Below are 16816 nucleotides of genomic sequence, written 5' to 3' on the forward strand. Positions count from 1 at the left end.
CCACTCTTCTCCACACAGCCTCACTGTCTGACTAAGCAATATTGAAGCCACTGATCAAGAACAGTCCTTGTCATAGCACTTCCCAGTAGATTTGAATGAAAGGACATGGAAGCATATTATTTTGGCTCTGTATGTGATAGTATGGGAACTCTGTTGGGGAGGGTTATTTTTTAAAGAAAATAAAATTGTTTTTTATTACTCGTCTTGTTTTTAACTTCCTCATAACTTGAACTTGTTCACTTCTTGGCTGGATTAACCTCCCAGGGGTTCTGTTGTGCCCCTACGGACCCCCACTACATATCTCTGTTTCATTATTTCCCTACGCACTCAGAAACTAACCATTCTGCCAGAGCTGAAAGGATAAGAAGATTGACAAAAAATATATTGGAAACAATTTTGATAATCGATTAATCATTTTAGTCATTTTTTTTTTTTTAAAGCAAAAATTCACTGGGACCAGCTTCTCAAATGTGAGTATTTATTAGTTTTTGTAGATTTCTCTGATAGTAACCTCCTCATATTTATGGTGGCAATCTGAATATGCTAACTTGGGCTTCAAGGAAAAAATTTTCGCTATATTCTGACATTTTATAGACTAAACCTTACAACACTTCTGTGATGGAATAATACTACTTTATCGGAGGTTTTCTGCGTGTTAATCACTTCAAATAGAGAAACAAGGAAGCAACTTGATAAAACTTTACAACAAATGAGCTCAATCTAAACCAAAACAATTTAAGTTAGTGAGACTAGGTTTTGACACGGAGTCCCTCTACAAGACATGGCCAAAAGATTCAGTGCAAATTTATGAAAAAAAAAAAATTCAAATTATTTAGACAGGAATGACATGGAGTAAACCTGTGGCTTTCAGGGGGGGGGCTGGGCAGTTTCCCGCTTTGCCCAGTTGGTAACCCAGCATTGGTTTCCTTGGATTTTAGTTTAATCCACACTCTCTAATATTCTATACTACCTACTATAAAACTGATACTCAAGTCAGAACAGAAAAGGAATTTAGCTAGGTTTACACAATTTCCAACAAGACTTCCAGTCATAAAAAAAAAATCTAGATAAATGATAATTCATAGATTCTGATGTTTTAACATCTCTGATCCAGTCATTTATTAATAGTGGTGTAAACGCAGGGGTTACCTTTGGGTAAGGGCGGAGTTGATTGTTCTGACGTCTGGTGACACCACAGAGCCCACCTCTTCCTGTCGGTGTCAGAAGGCAACTTCACCATATTTAGCTGGCTTGCCGAAGCCCAGCAGAGTTGATCTGTCAACCAGACTGAAAATCTCGACACTTGTCGGCGGATACAGCCCGTTGTTGACAGCCTTATTTTGGCACTGGGACACGAACCACAGAAGACGACGTCGTTGGGATACGGTGCCTGAGGAGCGGGGCCGTGTCGGCGGCCGTTTTTAACGAGATATATGTAGCCGTCGTCTGTCAGAATTCCAACTATCCAACAGCCGAGCTAGCCAGCTAGCTAATTACTGTAGCTACCCCGACGCTCGTTGTGCCGTGGTTACGGATTTATGTGGTTTCTGTTGACGTTCAGCTATCTGTAGGAATTCATTTGGACTCAGTGACCCCGCTGTGATGATATCCTGACAGCTCCTGTCGTCCTTTCCAGCCACTTTCCTGAGCCTGGCTAGCGAGCTACCTTGGCTAACTAGCAGGTTTTCACTGCCACAGCGTCGCGTCGAGGAACCACTAGGTTTCGCCGTGGCAGTGAAATCCGATTGGATACGTTGACAGTGTGCGAACGGCAGTGTGCGGGGACGCCGAAAACCCGCGGGCCGGCGAAACGACCGTACCGAAGGGCCCCTTTTGACAGTCGGCAGGGAGGGGTGCTAACAGAGACCAGGGTTCTCGGCCACTCAGTGCTGCAGAGGCAGTGCACTGCCGAAGGAGACACCGGATTGAACGGAGCAAGAGTCCCAAACGTTTGACATCTGTGATCCGGGAAGTGATCCGGGCAGGGACCTCATGAATGGAAATCGGAACTACAGGTAAATCATTCCGTAACGTTTCTTTACTAAACTGTTGGCTTTTGTACAGTAAATGTGTCAGTGGAAGTAACCTTTCCTGGGGATTGTACTAGCCAGTGAGATGAAACGCCGGGACGGTTGGGTTACTCCTGTGCTTGACATCCAAGGGTGACGCTTGACGGTGTGTGACTATAACCAGGGAGGTTCTCATCTTCTATTGTCAATTTGCCCAAACATGTGCCAGAGTAGAAATTATTTCACTGAATAACTCCTCCAGTCATGCGAAACTGAATTCGTCTTCTTCTTTGAACTCAAAAGTAAAATATTTGGCTCGTATTATCGATTTATAAGTCACTCCCCAAGTGCGCTGAGGAGTTAGTTCTGTCTTACTCATCAGAAACATCAGCCAGGTGTGTGGGCTTTATTAAACAGGGGCTGAGGTTAGTGTCTGGTATTCCCCTGCATCGTCCCCACACTATTAAGCTATTCCATTTTAATGGATTTTAATTCTCATCTTGACAAATTAGATGTTCCAACCAAACCTAGCATGGCTAGTCACCTGAGAACTTGTGACAGAGGATGAGCTCCCTGTCCTTTCAAGGCTCCCAGGCCAGGGTCACCCACTGACCTAACACCGACCTTAACATACTGTATTTAGCAGCAGCAGAGTGTAGGTGCTGTGGCCTTGTCCCACAGTACCTACACTCTGAGATTTAGCCTATTTTGCCATGTCAATGCTTTGTGCATATAACATGCAGCCAAAGCTGTTTTATAATTCCTACATAGCGAGAAGGAAGGCAGTGTTTTTGTTAAGAATACTGACAGGATACTTGATTGTTTTTGGTGCAAATTAGCTTCAACTTAAGCCTGTGAGGTTTAGCTTACATATTTGCTTAACCTAATAATAGCCTTGTTATTGAATATGTTTATCTGGAGCAGTGACCTCATGCAACCTTGAAAATTCCTGTCTAAAATTCTAAAATTCCTGTCCGGGTGAAAAAACTTGTCAACCTTGCCCATGGCCAGTAAACTATCTCTTTCTTGGTCGCAGTGGCAGTTAAACAGTTCAAACTGCCTAGCTTTGTCTCAGATGTAACGGAAGCTTTCCACTTATGTGACCATAAACGAATACCAGGTAGTCTTGATCAGCCAGTGACACATGATACAGCAGTCAGTACATAACCCACTCCCTCCTCCTCAAGAGGAGATCCGTCTATGCTGCCTACTGTCTCATTAGTATCTCGGCTCTTTTCAGTTGGGACACTTCCCAGTGTTGGTCGCATAAGGGACCCTGAGGTGTTTTCCCAGTAACCGAGCACCTACAGTAATGTCAAACAGACTAAAACAGCTAGGTGTCAGCGTTGGGGCAAGTGTGCGAGTTAAGATCACAGTATACTATGAATTACATTAAATTAAGCGTTTTCTTACAGACAAAATGATGAAGAGAAAGCAACAGATTTGGTTAGTATTCTTTGAGTAGGTTCAACCTATTATTTTCATTTTACTCCTATAGCTGCAGTATGGTAGTTTTATGATGTTTCTATTTCAACTTCTTTTTTTAGGACCTTGAATTGTGTCTGCTTCCTTCCACCATAACTCTCAAGCTCCTCACTCTGCATGGATGCCATTTAAAAAAAAAAAAAAAAAAAAAAAAGACCTGGGGACTGGACAGGAGTGTATTGGTGTTTGCTTGCAGCACAGTATTCCATAGCAGTCCGAGAACATATAAAATGCAATTTCATGTGAAGTATGCTGCTAGCCAGCCTTACATTAAGTGAATTAAGGAGTGTGGTGGGTGCTCTCACTTTGTAAGACGTAAATACAGTAATACAGTCAGACAGAGGCACATTTTACCATGTTATTTTGTGGCTTGTCCTTGTAATTCGCTTTGGGGTCTTGATATTTCACAATCTCATATCACTAACCACCACAGGCCAACCAGTGAGCCCTATGTCTGGGTGAATGATTAAAAGGAGACTCCTCCATCAATCAGCCAGTGGCCTGGAAATTGGCGTGACAAAATGCAATTTAATTGCACGGCCCGCTTAGATACTGACAGTTACTCTTCTCCCCACTAGTGGTCTAACCAGCAGCACATGTGGAATGGAAACCATGGCTCTGGAGAGATTAGCACTAGAGATATAATGAGTGCAAGGCCTCCGAACCTTAAGCTTATCAAATTCATTTTGATGTGCTAACCCTGTGGTATGCCCACAAACAGCTTGTCACATGATGTTGATGTGATGTTACATTGTGGTTGAGTTGCAAAGCCAGAACTAGTCAGAGATTTGAAATTAAGGACGTAGCATTGTTAATATATCTGGAATCCTAATAATTGAAATCAATCTTACCTAATATTGGTAGGTCATGCTGGTTTCAGCGGCAGGAAGCATTTAAAGGAAAGACTGGAAAAGGGAAAAACTGCTAGCCTGGCTAGCAGGACCCCTAATGTTCACCAATTAACACTATTTCTCTTTATTTTTTAACATGTACAAAAAACCCTGGTGTAAAAACATCAGGTTGTGGTTTTACCGGGAGTTATGTGGTTGACTATTTCTTGGCCGGGCATAGTAACTTCCTGGCGTCTCTGCTGGATATCTAGCAACCTCACAGGGATGACAAACAAGATACAACATGTTAATTAGAGAGCTTTGAAGTAGCTGAGAGGCAGATTTTGTTACCTCTGGAGAGAGCCAGGCTAGCTGTTTCCCCATTTCCAGTCTTTATGTTAAGCTAAGCTAACCATCTGCTGGTTGTAGCTTCATATTTATCTTATAGGCATAAGAGTGGTATTGATCTTCTCATCTAGCTCTTGGCAAGAAAGGGAATAATCGTATACCCCAAAATGTCAAACTATTCTATTAATCACTTTGCCGCTCATATCAAGGTACTCCTCTGCCAGCTTAGCAGAATACTTGGTTAACCTGTGAACATCGACTATACATGAGCCAAGGTTTTTCTTATCATCACGGAAACCTGTTACGCTGGCGACAACAACATAAATGTACGTTCCATATTGGGGGATGTGGCTTACTGGAAGACAGTGAGATGGCTGATACAGTACAGCAGGGGGGGCTCCGTCACCCTCCACCTGTCACACTCCACTTTGTAACCAGGTGGGATTTGAATTGGCTAGAGATGACTCAGCTTGGTATGAAAAGAAGCCCTCGTGGACGTGGGTTTTGCTGTCCATTAACACAACACTTATGGGGAATGGTAGTAGTTTCATGTACAACATCTCGAGTATTTTTGAGGAGATCGTCTGCCAGTCTCTCTCCCCATTTTGTACCCCCTTTCTTTCTTTCACTTCGGTGTTCCCGCTCTTTTTTTGATTCGCAGACAGTTACCACCCCCCTGCTTCTATTTCCCTCCCTGTGCCTCAGTGGGAATCTCTGCTTTCCCTGTCATTCTCCTTGTATGCCGGTTCTCTGTGGATTTTGTACAGACAGTGGGGTAGGCTTTGAGGGAGGGCTTAGTACTTGATTTGCAGTCTCTCCCCATAATACTCCGTTCATTCAAGCAGCCCATTCACAATAGACTACCCCCGTCCGCAACCCAAGCCACCCATAAGGCTACCTATTGGCATATTGTTGTAGGTTTCTATGGAAAAAGCAGTTTGCCATTGCTCTTTGTGCTCATTATATCAGGGAGATTTAGCCTTGGTTTTATTTTACTTAAGATAATTAAAAACCCGTCCTATTGACTCCTCTTAGATTTTTTTTCATGTCCCTTTATTTTTTCTATCAGATCATATGTGATAATTGGAATTAGATCGGGCTAATGTTGGTAATAATATTCTATCAATCAAAATAAGTAGTAGGAACCAGAATCTGCAGAGAGCTGCTGATACAATACTTGAGTCTCAGTTTGAGATCATTTTTAGTATTGAGCTTCTGTCATTTCTTATTATTTGTTTTGTCAATTTTGGTCTTTTTTTTTATTTTTTTCAGACAGTTGATTAATTCTGTTAGTGATATTAAGTATTATAAGTTAAACAACCAAGGCAGTGTTCCTTCTATTGTGTATATTTTTGAATTATTAGTAAAGTAACAGTTTACTTCTTTTTGTCGTTCTCATTTCTTTTTGTGTTGAGCCAGATATGCCTTCTGGTTTTACTACCACAAAAAGTAACTTTGACATGACAGTATTTACAAATATTTTAGACAATGAAGGTTTGGTTTGTCTTTTAAACTGTAAAATTCAAAATGACGCCTAAATCTAACGCAGGCAGGTGCTGCTAGATGTTAACTTTCCACTGATATATCATCATTCTCCATGTTTTTTCCTGCTTTCTGGCCTACGCGTACATGTCCCTTTTTAATAGAAAGAAAATATCCTTTTTCAGCCAAGTACTTTCAGTGTAGTTTTATGCATTGGAACAAAGTATATACCAATAAGTACATCAGTCATTTTTATATTATATTGTGAATCCTATGGCCCTGTTTGGAATATGTCTTTCTCATGTTCACTAAGAAGTCTTATTCATGTGTTCTGTGTCTGTGTGGTGTGTAGACACATATATCTACAAGCAATATCTCTGCCAGCTCTGTTGGCTGACACATGCTGTTGTCAGAGTTTGGAGCTGACAGCAAACTCCTACAAGTGGGCTGTGTAGACAGAGGGAAAATTCAAGGGATGGAGTGTGTGTGGGGAAGAAGGAGGGATACAGAGGACTGTGAGTAGGAGGAGGAGAGGGGGAAAGGCTGAAGGTTGGGATGTGTCACAGAGATCAGAAGCCGGAGCAGCCAGACCATGCCTCTTTTCCACCTCCTCCTCCCTCTACCTTCCCCCTTCCTGAGATCTGTTTTTGGGGGAGCTGAAAGAGAACCATTTTAGGGGGAGGTTATGGACAGGAAGAGTGGGAATTGGATGGGGAGGTCTGTGTGTTCTGTTGGGGGGCTCACTACAGGACAGACAGAAACCCGTCTGTTTATCAGTGGCGGAGAGACGGATTTGTGCAAATATCTCTCATCAGTATTCCCTACAGTCTCAAAATGAGGGTTGTTAATACAGTTTAATAGTAAATACATTATTTCACATTTAAAGGCCCAATCAGTAACTTTCTACCAGATAAGTTAGAGGTACATTTTTATGTAATTGAAGATCTTGATTTAAATGCTTCGCAGCTGATTTTAATTTTAAAAAAAGTAGCCATATATGTACTCATGTTTAGGATACAAAGTTTTAACAGCAACAAACAAAAACAAGAGGTTTCTTTTCATCCATCTGTCAATACGTTAATAAGCCAGGATGAGCAACTGCCATTTTTCCAAAAAATAATTGCACTTTGCCCACAGTAAGAGCACTACTTGATTTTGTCGATACCATCAAATCGAAAGACAGAGAATAAGTTGCTTTCATGCGTTTGCTTCACACAGCTTTCAGAGTTCTGTTTCTTGTCTCTTCTGCATTCCAATTGGTGGTGCTTTTGCATATAGTTGTAATAAATAAAACTCAGTGTGTCATAGAAAACCAGCTGAAGAATTAAAATTAACAATTTTTGGAACTATATCTTGCGTGGAAGTGAAAACTGTATGTAGCCAGGGATGAAGACTGTCCAAAAAACAGGGACACTGTCTCAGGAAAGACATGTTGATGCTCATTTTGAACATTATGAACATGGCAAATAATTTTGGCAAACTGAGCTTTTAATGTCCTGGTTGAGATTCTGACATGGCATTTTGCAATAATCTGATTACTTGCTTTGGTTCTAATTAATTTATTAGAGCACATGTAAACTTGCAGATTAGCAGAGCAGTTGACATGCCCAAGTCAACATAGAAAGTCAACAGCCCCTGTTCACTGTCCACTGTTCCACTCAGGCTGGACTAGCAAGACTGAGAGGACAGAAGGCTCCATTTACCCTGCTCGAGTAGAATCTCCTGGTCAATTTAACAGAGCTAGTACTTTGTGTGTGTGTGAAAATGTGTGTAGTTTTTTTACTTTGAGTACACCTGTGATTTTCACTTCAGGCTAATTGCATGAACAAGGTTATAAAATAACCCGAGGACAGCGCAGCTTCGTCCGTTTTTCCTTGGTTTTTGTCAAATACAACATGGTAAGGAAGTGCCATAACAAGTAACAAAACAGATTGTTTTATGTTGGAGAAAAAACACATAAATGGAATCTTACTTATGAAGCATGTACTGACATTTTTTTGCAGTTGGTTCTTTAATATGGACCTTTCATTATAGTTTAACTAGTCAGACATTTCTGTTTTTTAAATCAATTGGCTTCATTCCTCTTGGGTTTTGGCTAAAAACAAATAGAACTGTATTGAATGGACGGGATTTGTAATTATTTAAAATGTTAGTGATATTGACCAGGGTTGTACACAGTTTTGTTGTATACTGTCAGTCCCACTGAAAATATTTCCGTCATGTACAATCCTTCACTCTCACTCAGCCTCAGGTTTGTCCTGAGGGTGATGTCAACATTTTTGCATGTTGTTGTGACTAACCCTAACCCAGCTTGTCAGTATGAGGCTTCCTGCTGGTGTTTATCTGCGGCAGAGAGTGGCATTGACTCCCATAGTTGCCAGATGCAACACTCTGGAAGTTGATTATGGGAGGAGTCTGACTTTGTGTTACTTGCATCAATCCTTCCTAACCAGCTATCAGTCTTTCTGTGTACGCCTGTGCGTGCGTCCGTGTGTGTTTCTAGTTTCTGCCTCCTATGACTGACGCCATTGTGCCTCGCCACTGAGCACTTGCCCTGTTCCCACAGCTCAGGCCTCTCTGGATTAGAAACACAACAGCTGTATTGTGTGTGTATGTGTGTGTTGGTGTGTGGGCCTGTATGTGTGTGGACATGTGCAGTAGTTCGCAGCGTGGACGTTTGTGTAGTGGGGGGATGTGGCTGAGGGGGTTAGCAGGGACTGGATGTGAGCCTAACTTCTCACTATCCAGTTATTCTGGATCCCAGCCCACTGTGTACAGTGTGACTGTGTTGTGTTGCAAAGCAGCAGAGTGGAACGAGTTCACATTGCTGAGATGTTTCTGCAAAATATTAATTATTAAGAAAGGGATCACAATTATTGGTGTTTATATAATAATTGTTTGTTTTTATTTATTCCATCTGTACAATCACATTGTAGCACGTGTGACTCTCTAGCTGGCTTATCGCGCAGCTTTGTTTACAATTAATGAACTAAATTCTGTCCCTGTGCTCTCCAAACACTTTCCATTGATACAAAGAAACCAGCAGGGGAACTTTATTTAATGTTACTACCTGCTTTTACAATGGATTTGCATTTTGATCTATTCGGTCCTGATGTGACAAATAAAGAATGGATCAATCTTGGAGAAGAGAATGAGACTTGTACTATTAGTGTAATAGATTTTTATTATATTATTATTATTATTATTATTATACTATAGATGCATGACTGTGCCGGAGCTGGACTTGGATCAAATTGAAGAAATTTAGAAAAATACTGACAATAAACTTTAATAAGAAACAGCTACCTTCAGGAACAGTGGCGCAGAAAAAGCATTTCTAACCTCGATTATTGTGTTGCGTACATATATATGGTGAAAGATTGAGGTTTGCTTAAACTGCAAAAGGTGCCTGCAGCTTTTCACCTAGCCCGTTGACTTGTGTAAAACTGAACTGACAACAAAAAGTGTCAGATTATTACCAAATGTAGGGGTTGCCAGCTAACCACACAAGCGGCACACAGAATGAACTCAGTACACAAGCACAAAACTGAAGCTGTGTGTTCAGCAAAATTTTGGCAAAAATATGAGTGTCTGGAGCATATTGGGCATGCTGATGGACGGCGGAAAAGTGGATTATGTTGCGGGACTCGTAGGCGTAGTTTTGATACTGTATTTCTGCCATAAAACCATGTTACTTTTGGAGTACATTGCAAGTGACATAAATTCAAGCTGACCACCGTTCACTAAAAAAGGAAACTACCAACATTTAAGAGCTATTTTTTAAGCCTGCAGACTGTAAGCTTATTAAATCATAGATTTTGGTTGACACATCATTTTATAGTTTGTAGATAATCAGCAACATTAACATATTTCATTCTGTTTCAGTAAGAATATCTGCTATATCTGAAAGTACTATATTTGGCTCCGACAAGAAGAAATAATTAGACTAAATACTTAATGAAGGACATAACTTACATTCATGAACACAGTTTCATTGAAATTAACATTACCTGTGATTGTGCCTCCCTCGTATTAATTGTTAATTCCACTCTTAAAGTAAACCCCACACTGCCTTTGGGCCTAAGAATTATTTTTAGAACTCTCTATAACAGTTAATATTTCAGTGGCAGTAAATGGAAAGAAATTTAAAAATATGAAAGTTTGATTTGAAGAAAGAATTTCTGATTGCAGCCTGTTAGTGACAGAATCTTAAATGGCTATTGCACATCTTCAGTAAACAGCCTATGTAATAATCCAGCACTAAGCCTAGTTTATAGAATGAATCGTTTGCTTCACAATATAAAAGGTGACAAAAACACCTAAGCTACTCTTTCAGCACGATCCACATACTACATAGTTGTTTCGTTTTCACTAAAATACACTAATTGTAGATTTTATTCATGGTCAAGAGGGGCTTTCCCACCTTTTGTCATCTCTTACTGTCTGAATGTACAGGCTCAGGAAATGAGAAACATACTTATACTTATAGATAGGAGGAGGATTAAATCTTCTGTCTTCTGTTTGTTGAAGGATGTCCTTCCTGTAATTATCTGAAAGTGCACGCACAAACACACAGTGCAGCATTTTTCATCTCAACAAGGGGGAGTTTCCTTGAACCCTTACAATTACTGTACAAAGAGTCAATAAGCCTTTCATGTGTCTGTGTAGTTTTGTGGGTGAGTTTTCACTATTTGTTGTAGCCAAGTATAATACTTCACCTACCAGAAGAAAAGGTCATCGATCCCCGACAAGTTCTTAAGTAATATTCTTTATTTAGTCTTGCAGTAAGCTGATGTTCTTGTGAACTCATGAAATCATCATTGTGTGTTACAGGTTGTAACAGGTTACAGCTTCCCACACACCAGGGGATGAGAATTGATAAGATTTTATTGATACCAATACCATTATCGATTCTGTTTGTCGGTCCGTTTTTTTTTTAATCGATTCCCTTCACAATTCCTGATTTAATTTCCTGTGTGGAATAAAAGTAGGCCTACGCACGTTGTCAGCGTCAACGCAACTGTTTTATTATCTCTTGAGTTTGCACACTTTGTAGGAACAGTCGAAACAGGGCATGCAAGTGAGCTACAACAGTCTGTCTGCTGTCATCTAAAATGGTTGAAATGGGAGAACATTTGTACAACATTCGTTTTCATTTAAGTTTTCTTAGGCAAAGAAAAAAATCTGCTAAGCCTGCGTGCGTGGCCCTAGTGTTGTTATTATAACAGGATATTTACCCTCGGTAACAGACATGCTCCTCAGCTGGGAAGCAGTGGCTCTCATACGTAGATTGTCAAATAAATGGCATTCCTGGCATTTAAACCCATGTTTCAAAAAAACATGTTTCAGCATATTGCTGATGTTTCCACCCTTATGTGAAATTACCATTTTACAGACAATACAACTGTCATTCACAACTGTCTTTCTTCGTGAAATGAAGCAACGCTTTGGACCGTTTCCTCCTGTCTGCCATGACTTCTTCTTCTGGCAAGTTTCCAGCAGCGTAGACACACGAGTTTGACATCATTGTTTTACAACGCGCAACTGTCAAAAAAACATGCCGGTATCGATAAAAGGTATTGATAAACTCGGAGGCATACGCTTCAGATGGTTTGGAGAAGTTGGAACCAGTTCTCAACAGGAACCAGATTCCTATCCCTACACACACCTAACAACCCCAGAGAATGGCCATTTTAAAGCAAAGTCTTAGTCATACATAAAAATACCAATAACATGTCTTGAACATTTGGTTTTCTGTTCTACATGCCTATTGATTTGAAAGTATTTGTATAATCGGTCTGCTGGGTAATTACTGCACGACCTCTAAAAGTTTCCCCTTTATTGGTGGTCGCATTGAGTGACTATCGGAGAGATCTACTTATGCCTAAAGAAGCTTAAGACTGAAGTACTTTGCTCTTTTCTTAAGCTGCTGGTTGACTGGCTTCTATATTCTGATTTCAAAAAGAAAATCAAACTGTACTACATTAAAGAAAAAAACGCCCTATGTAAATAAGTACGTCACATCTTACTAATTTTTAAAATTTCTGTAACATTTCACCAGATGGAGAGACATTTGTCCTTGGAGATATATGAATAGTCTCTTTGCAACCTAAATATACCAGCCTCACAATGTCTCAAACCATTGCTGCAAGTGACAGAATCACCTAAAGGTCTGTAGAAAATCTGCAGGATTCACAGGAAGCCAAAGAATGCAGAAGCAGCCAAATAGCCAAATATCATGGTGAGGGAGCAGTGTTTTGATTAGATCTACACAACTTGCTTGTTTTGATGCCTGTTTGCATCTGGTTAGATAGCCACCAAGCCAACAAAAAAATCATGACGACTGGTGGTAGGTTAGTCTGTGCGATCAGGCCCTTTTTGGAGGTTTGGCCTTGGAGATTGTGCTGTGTCAGGAATAATTTGTAGCAACTCTCTGTATAATGTGGGAAATAAGAGTTCATTCTTTCAGTGTATATGTGCAATACCACAGCAACAACTTGCTGTGTGTCTCTGTGTGTGGGCTTCATACAAAAATGAAACCAAGTGGCTGTGTATGTTTATGTATGTGCACATGTGGATGGAATACCAAAACTCTGTTTTTTTTTTGTTTTGTTTTTTTATTTTTTATTTTTTTTATAAAGTTCTCTTTTTTTCTCGCTGTAAGACCCTCTCATTACTACAGTAATTCATCCACTTTTAGTCCAGATGCAGGATGCTCTAATGTGTGTTTCTCTGCCCATGGAGGCTCTGTGACTCATGCTGAATTGAAGCCAATACTGAGAGGCAAATAAAAGCCTGAAAACACCAACCCTGCCCACTCTCTAATCCTGCCACTCCCTGCTATTCTCCTCCTACTTTCCAACTTCACCAGGACCATCACAGCACAGAAAAAAGTGCTCTCAGTAATGGAAGACCCCCTTGAAGTTTGCACGGACATCTTGAGCGAGTTCTGTCCTGTAATTCCCTGAAGTCACACTCCATGGTAAATAACCATATTTCCATAGCCTTAACGAAGACTTACCAGAATATCAGTTGTCCTTCTTTTCGTCGCTCTTGTATGGGTGAAATCGGGCTAACCTCACAAGTTTCACCGAGGGCCCCAGGGGAATTACCATTACAAAAGTTTGTGTGCACATAGTTTTGTGTGAGAGGGACAGCCGTGGTAGGAATTCCAGACTTTCCTGTCTTTTTCATCATTTTATCCCAGCAGTCTATTTCAAACATGAGGCCTTCACCCTCCATCAACCCTGTTAGCCTCAACTTCACAGCCCACCAGAGGAGAGACAGAAAAAACGGAGCAGGGTGGAAAAAGCATACTTCGAACGCTTTCTGACTGTAAACAAACAGGGTTGCTCATGTTGTCTGCTGTCACCTCACAGAATGTTTCTGTTCTGTTATGGGGAGGTTTCTATGAACTTCCCCTCAGCAGGGCCCTCAATACCAACATCACCCACACATGTGAGCCCTATGAGTCAAATCAGTGATGAATCACACTCAACCATGACTCTCATTTATCAATGACGCATTTTTGGGCAGTTTTTTGGTTGAGAGTGGAGATCACTACGGTTGTGGAGACAGAATGAGACATTTGAATAAAACTGAAAAAAGGCCGTGGGGGCTTTAGGGGGGGCATATAGAAAGCAAAACTTGCCAGGCAAATGGATGAGTCACATCTGAGTTTTTGTGTAATGATGGTTGTTGGATAACAATAGCAAAACGGATGGTAATATCTGACAATCTAGACATTGTATTGGCACGTTAGCAAAGCCATCAGTTCTCTCTCTTTATGTGTGATGTGGAGGGCAGGCCTCAGCAGACCCAAATGTAGCACTGACATGAGAGTGGCACGTTAAGTTGAACAGAACTCACTGTTTCTGGATCAAAGTGACTCATATGTACGGAATCTCATGGTTTTTGTTTGAGTGTGTGTGTGTGTGTGTGTGTGTGTGTGTGTGTGTGTGTGTGTGTGTGTGCGTGCGCGTGCATAGTAATATCACATTTTAGAACAAATGTGAGAACTGTGTAAACTAATACGTAGATTGTCAAGCGCATGTTCTGTTGTGAGTAGCCCTATACAGTTAACAGTCTTTAATGTTGCACTTTATTGGTCTATTGTAGAGCAATTCTAAGAGCTAGTGTGTGAGCAAATTTATTTTTTAGTTGAATCATTATGAATTGACTTTTGCCTACTGGTCATAAATCAAATCATAAAATCCTGTCATGAAATATTATCAAGATAATTGTCTACACAGTATTAGAAGTTAGAGCATCTGAAATGTAAGTAGAATGTCATTTTTCTGTCAGTTTCAAATCATTCATCTTGGAGGGCCAGATCTTTTATTTCCACCACAGTGAAATTAAAAAGCTTAAGTGGAAACCCTGTGTAAGAGTCACATTTTCCATCTGTTGTATTGTTTCTTTAAATGCGACAGCGACATTATTTGGCATTATTTGGAAGGCAGAACTGCTGTATCTTGCATCATAAATTTCTTCTATTGCCATCAAGAAAGCTTCATTTGCCGATCCAGGCAATTCCTGTGTGAGATACTGCGTACAGTACATGGTCAATGCACCTGAGTCACGTGTGTTTTCAGAATACACGTCGGTCCATGTGTAACCTGCAGTTTTTTTGCTTTAGACTTTGTGCGCCATGAAATGCTCAAGCATGTGTCAGGGTGTTTATAATCCTGGCTGTGTTTTTTCTTAATGGGCGTGTATTGTTCATTTTGAAACCAGATTCATTCCCCTGATACTTTTTATATAATCTCTGTACTTTTCTCAGTATATCAGATCAAAATAAAGTGCCACTGCATAGAAGTGTTAAACTTTTATTGAGAATGTGGTGGGTGTGTATGTTTGTGTTGTATAATGTTTAAAATGTCAGTCAGTTGTGTTTATTCTTGGTGTTTCCGCTAAACAGCAACTTATCTTGACATTTTGGAATTTCACTGTATATTTTTTTCCGCCACCAGCCACTTGTTACCTTGTTACAGTGTCTAACAAACCACTGACAGGGTAGTTTTAAGACAGAAAAGTAGTAAAGTACCTTTTTAAATCATTCAGTTCTAACTTTGTATAACACTTTATTAGTTCCTAGTTAGCCAACCGAACATAAGCATATTGTTTTGGAAAGGATACCTCAAATTTTGCTATTTAATTGTATGTACTGAGGCAGAACATTATAACTTATCAGAAAATTAAACCAGTAAAATTCACTGGGAATTGAGTTACAGATAACTATAAAGATAACACAAATACAAAAAAATGTTAAACTCCAATTTAAAGTAATGTATCAAATATACAAACTAATAGACCATTAAAAATGTATGTACTGTACTGTACCATATTTCAGTATCTTTGATAAATTATTATCTGTCAGTAATGACAGTTTGTTTAATACAACATGACTTGTGTACATACATTCTGCACATGCTGACCCTGAATGATCCACGCTGAGTATTCTTTCCATTTATCCTCTCCTCCTTGTTTTACTTTCAGGAGCCGTTGGGGCCCAGTCCCTGTTCTCCATGCCTCGGCGGCCTGGCTATGGCACCATGGGGAAGCCAATCAAGCTGCTGGCCAACTGCTTCCAGGTGGAGATCCCCAAGATGGATGTCTACCTCTACGAGGTGGATATCAAGCCTGACAAGTGTCCACGGCGAGTCAACAGGTAGGATGGAACTTCTGGTTACTATCTTGAAACTTCTCCCACACCTTTCTCTGATATAGTATTTACATTTAGAAATAGGCACTTAGCTAATATCTAATATAGAGCAGCTTGCAGTGAGTGAGCACATAGGGTTGCAGTGTCTTGCCAAAGGATAAATGGGGCTGATGGACGCATGAGATATTGTTTGGGTTTAATCTGTGACACTTTGATTCACAGATGTTTTCACTAATCATTTGTGTGATGATGATTGTTCATTTGACAGTTTAAGGATTCTTAATGAAATCTTAAAGATGTCTGGACTTTACTAGATACAGTAAAACTGAAAGTCTGGCTGTGTTGTGCAGGGAGGTGGTTGACTCTATGGTGCAGCACTTCAAGGTGACAATCTTTGGGGATCGCAGGCCGGTCTATGATGGAAAGAAGAGCCTGTATACAGCCAACCCACTGCCTGTGGCACCTACAGGGGTGAGCTAGAAAAATCATACTGCCTCTCCTCAGCACCTCCTGAATGCATGCACACCATGTGTGATATATACATACTCACAAACCTAACTGAAACATGTTGTAGTTAGAGTACTCACACATAGCCCGCCCGCACACATGCACCCTTCAAGCACATATACAAATACATAAAACATTAACAACCACCACGTGAAACCTCCCTTCATTAAATAATCTAACCTTCTCTGTGCTGTCTCGCCCTCTCTTTTTCCTTTCCCCCATAGGTGGACCTGGATGTCACTCTACCAGGTGAGGGAGGGAAGGATCGTCCCTTCAAAGTTTCCATCAAATTTGTGTCTCTGGTCAGCTGGCACATGCTCCACGAGGTGCTGACTGGCCGCAGCATGCCTGAGCCTCTGGAGCTGGACAAGCCCATCAGCACCAACCCTGTACACGCAGTGGACGTAGTCCTGCGACACCTGCCCTCCATGAAGTGAGCAGTTGATGTTTTTATTTGGCCTTTTTTTTCCATAAAGGTTCAGAAGTTGCTT

At 40.6% G+C, this 16816-nt stretch overlaps 1 protein-coding gene across 2 annotated transcripts in view; it reads left to right on the forward strand.

Moving 5' to 3' along the window:
• Window positions 1-1237: 1237 nt before the first annotated feature.
• The window catches only part of LOC120783578 (protein argonaute-3), a 31917-nt gene continuing 16338 nt past the window's right edge, over window positions 1238-16816 (forward strand). For both annotated transcript variants that reach the window (XM_040116636.1, XM_040116637.1), the window contains exons 1-4: window positions 1238-2015; window positions 15653-15824; window positions 16169-16289; window positions 16550-16758. In XM_040116636.1, coding sequence (XP_039972570.1) covers window positions 1997-2015; window positions 15653-15824; window positions 16169-16289; window positions 16550-16758 — 521 coding nt within the window. In that variant the 5' untranslated portion in view covers window positions 1238-1996. The remainder of the gene's footprint in view (window positions 2016-15652; window positions 15825-16168; window positions 16290-16549; window positions 16759-16816) is intronic.

The sequence above is a fragment of the Xiphias gladius genome, chromosome 22 (genome assembly GCF_016859285.1).
Source record: "Xiphias gladius isolate SHS-SW01 ecotype Sanya breed wild chromosome 22, ASM1685928v1, whole genome shotgun sequence".
In the NCBI taxonomy this organism is placed as follows: Eukaryota; Metazoa; Chordata; class Actinopteri; order Istiophoriformes; family Xiphiidae; genus Xiphias; species Xiphias gladius.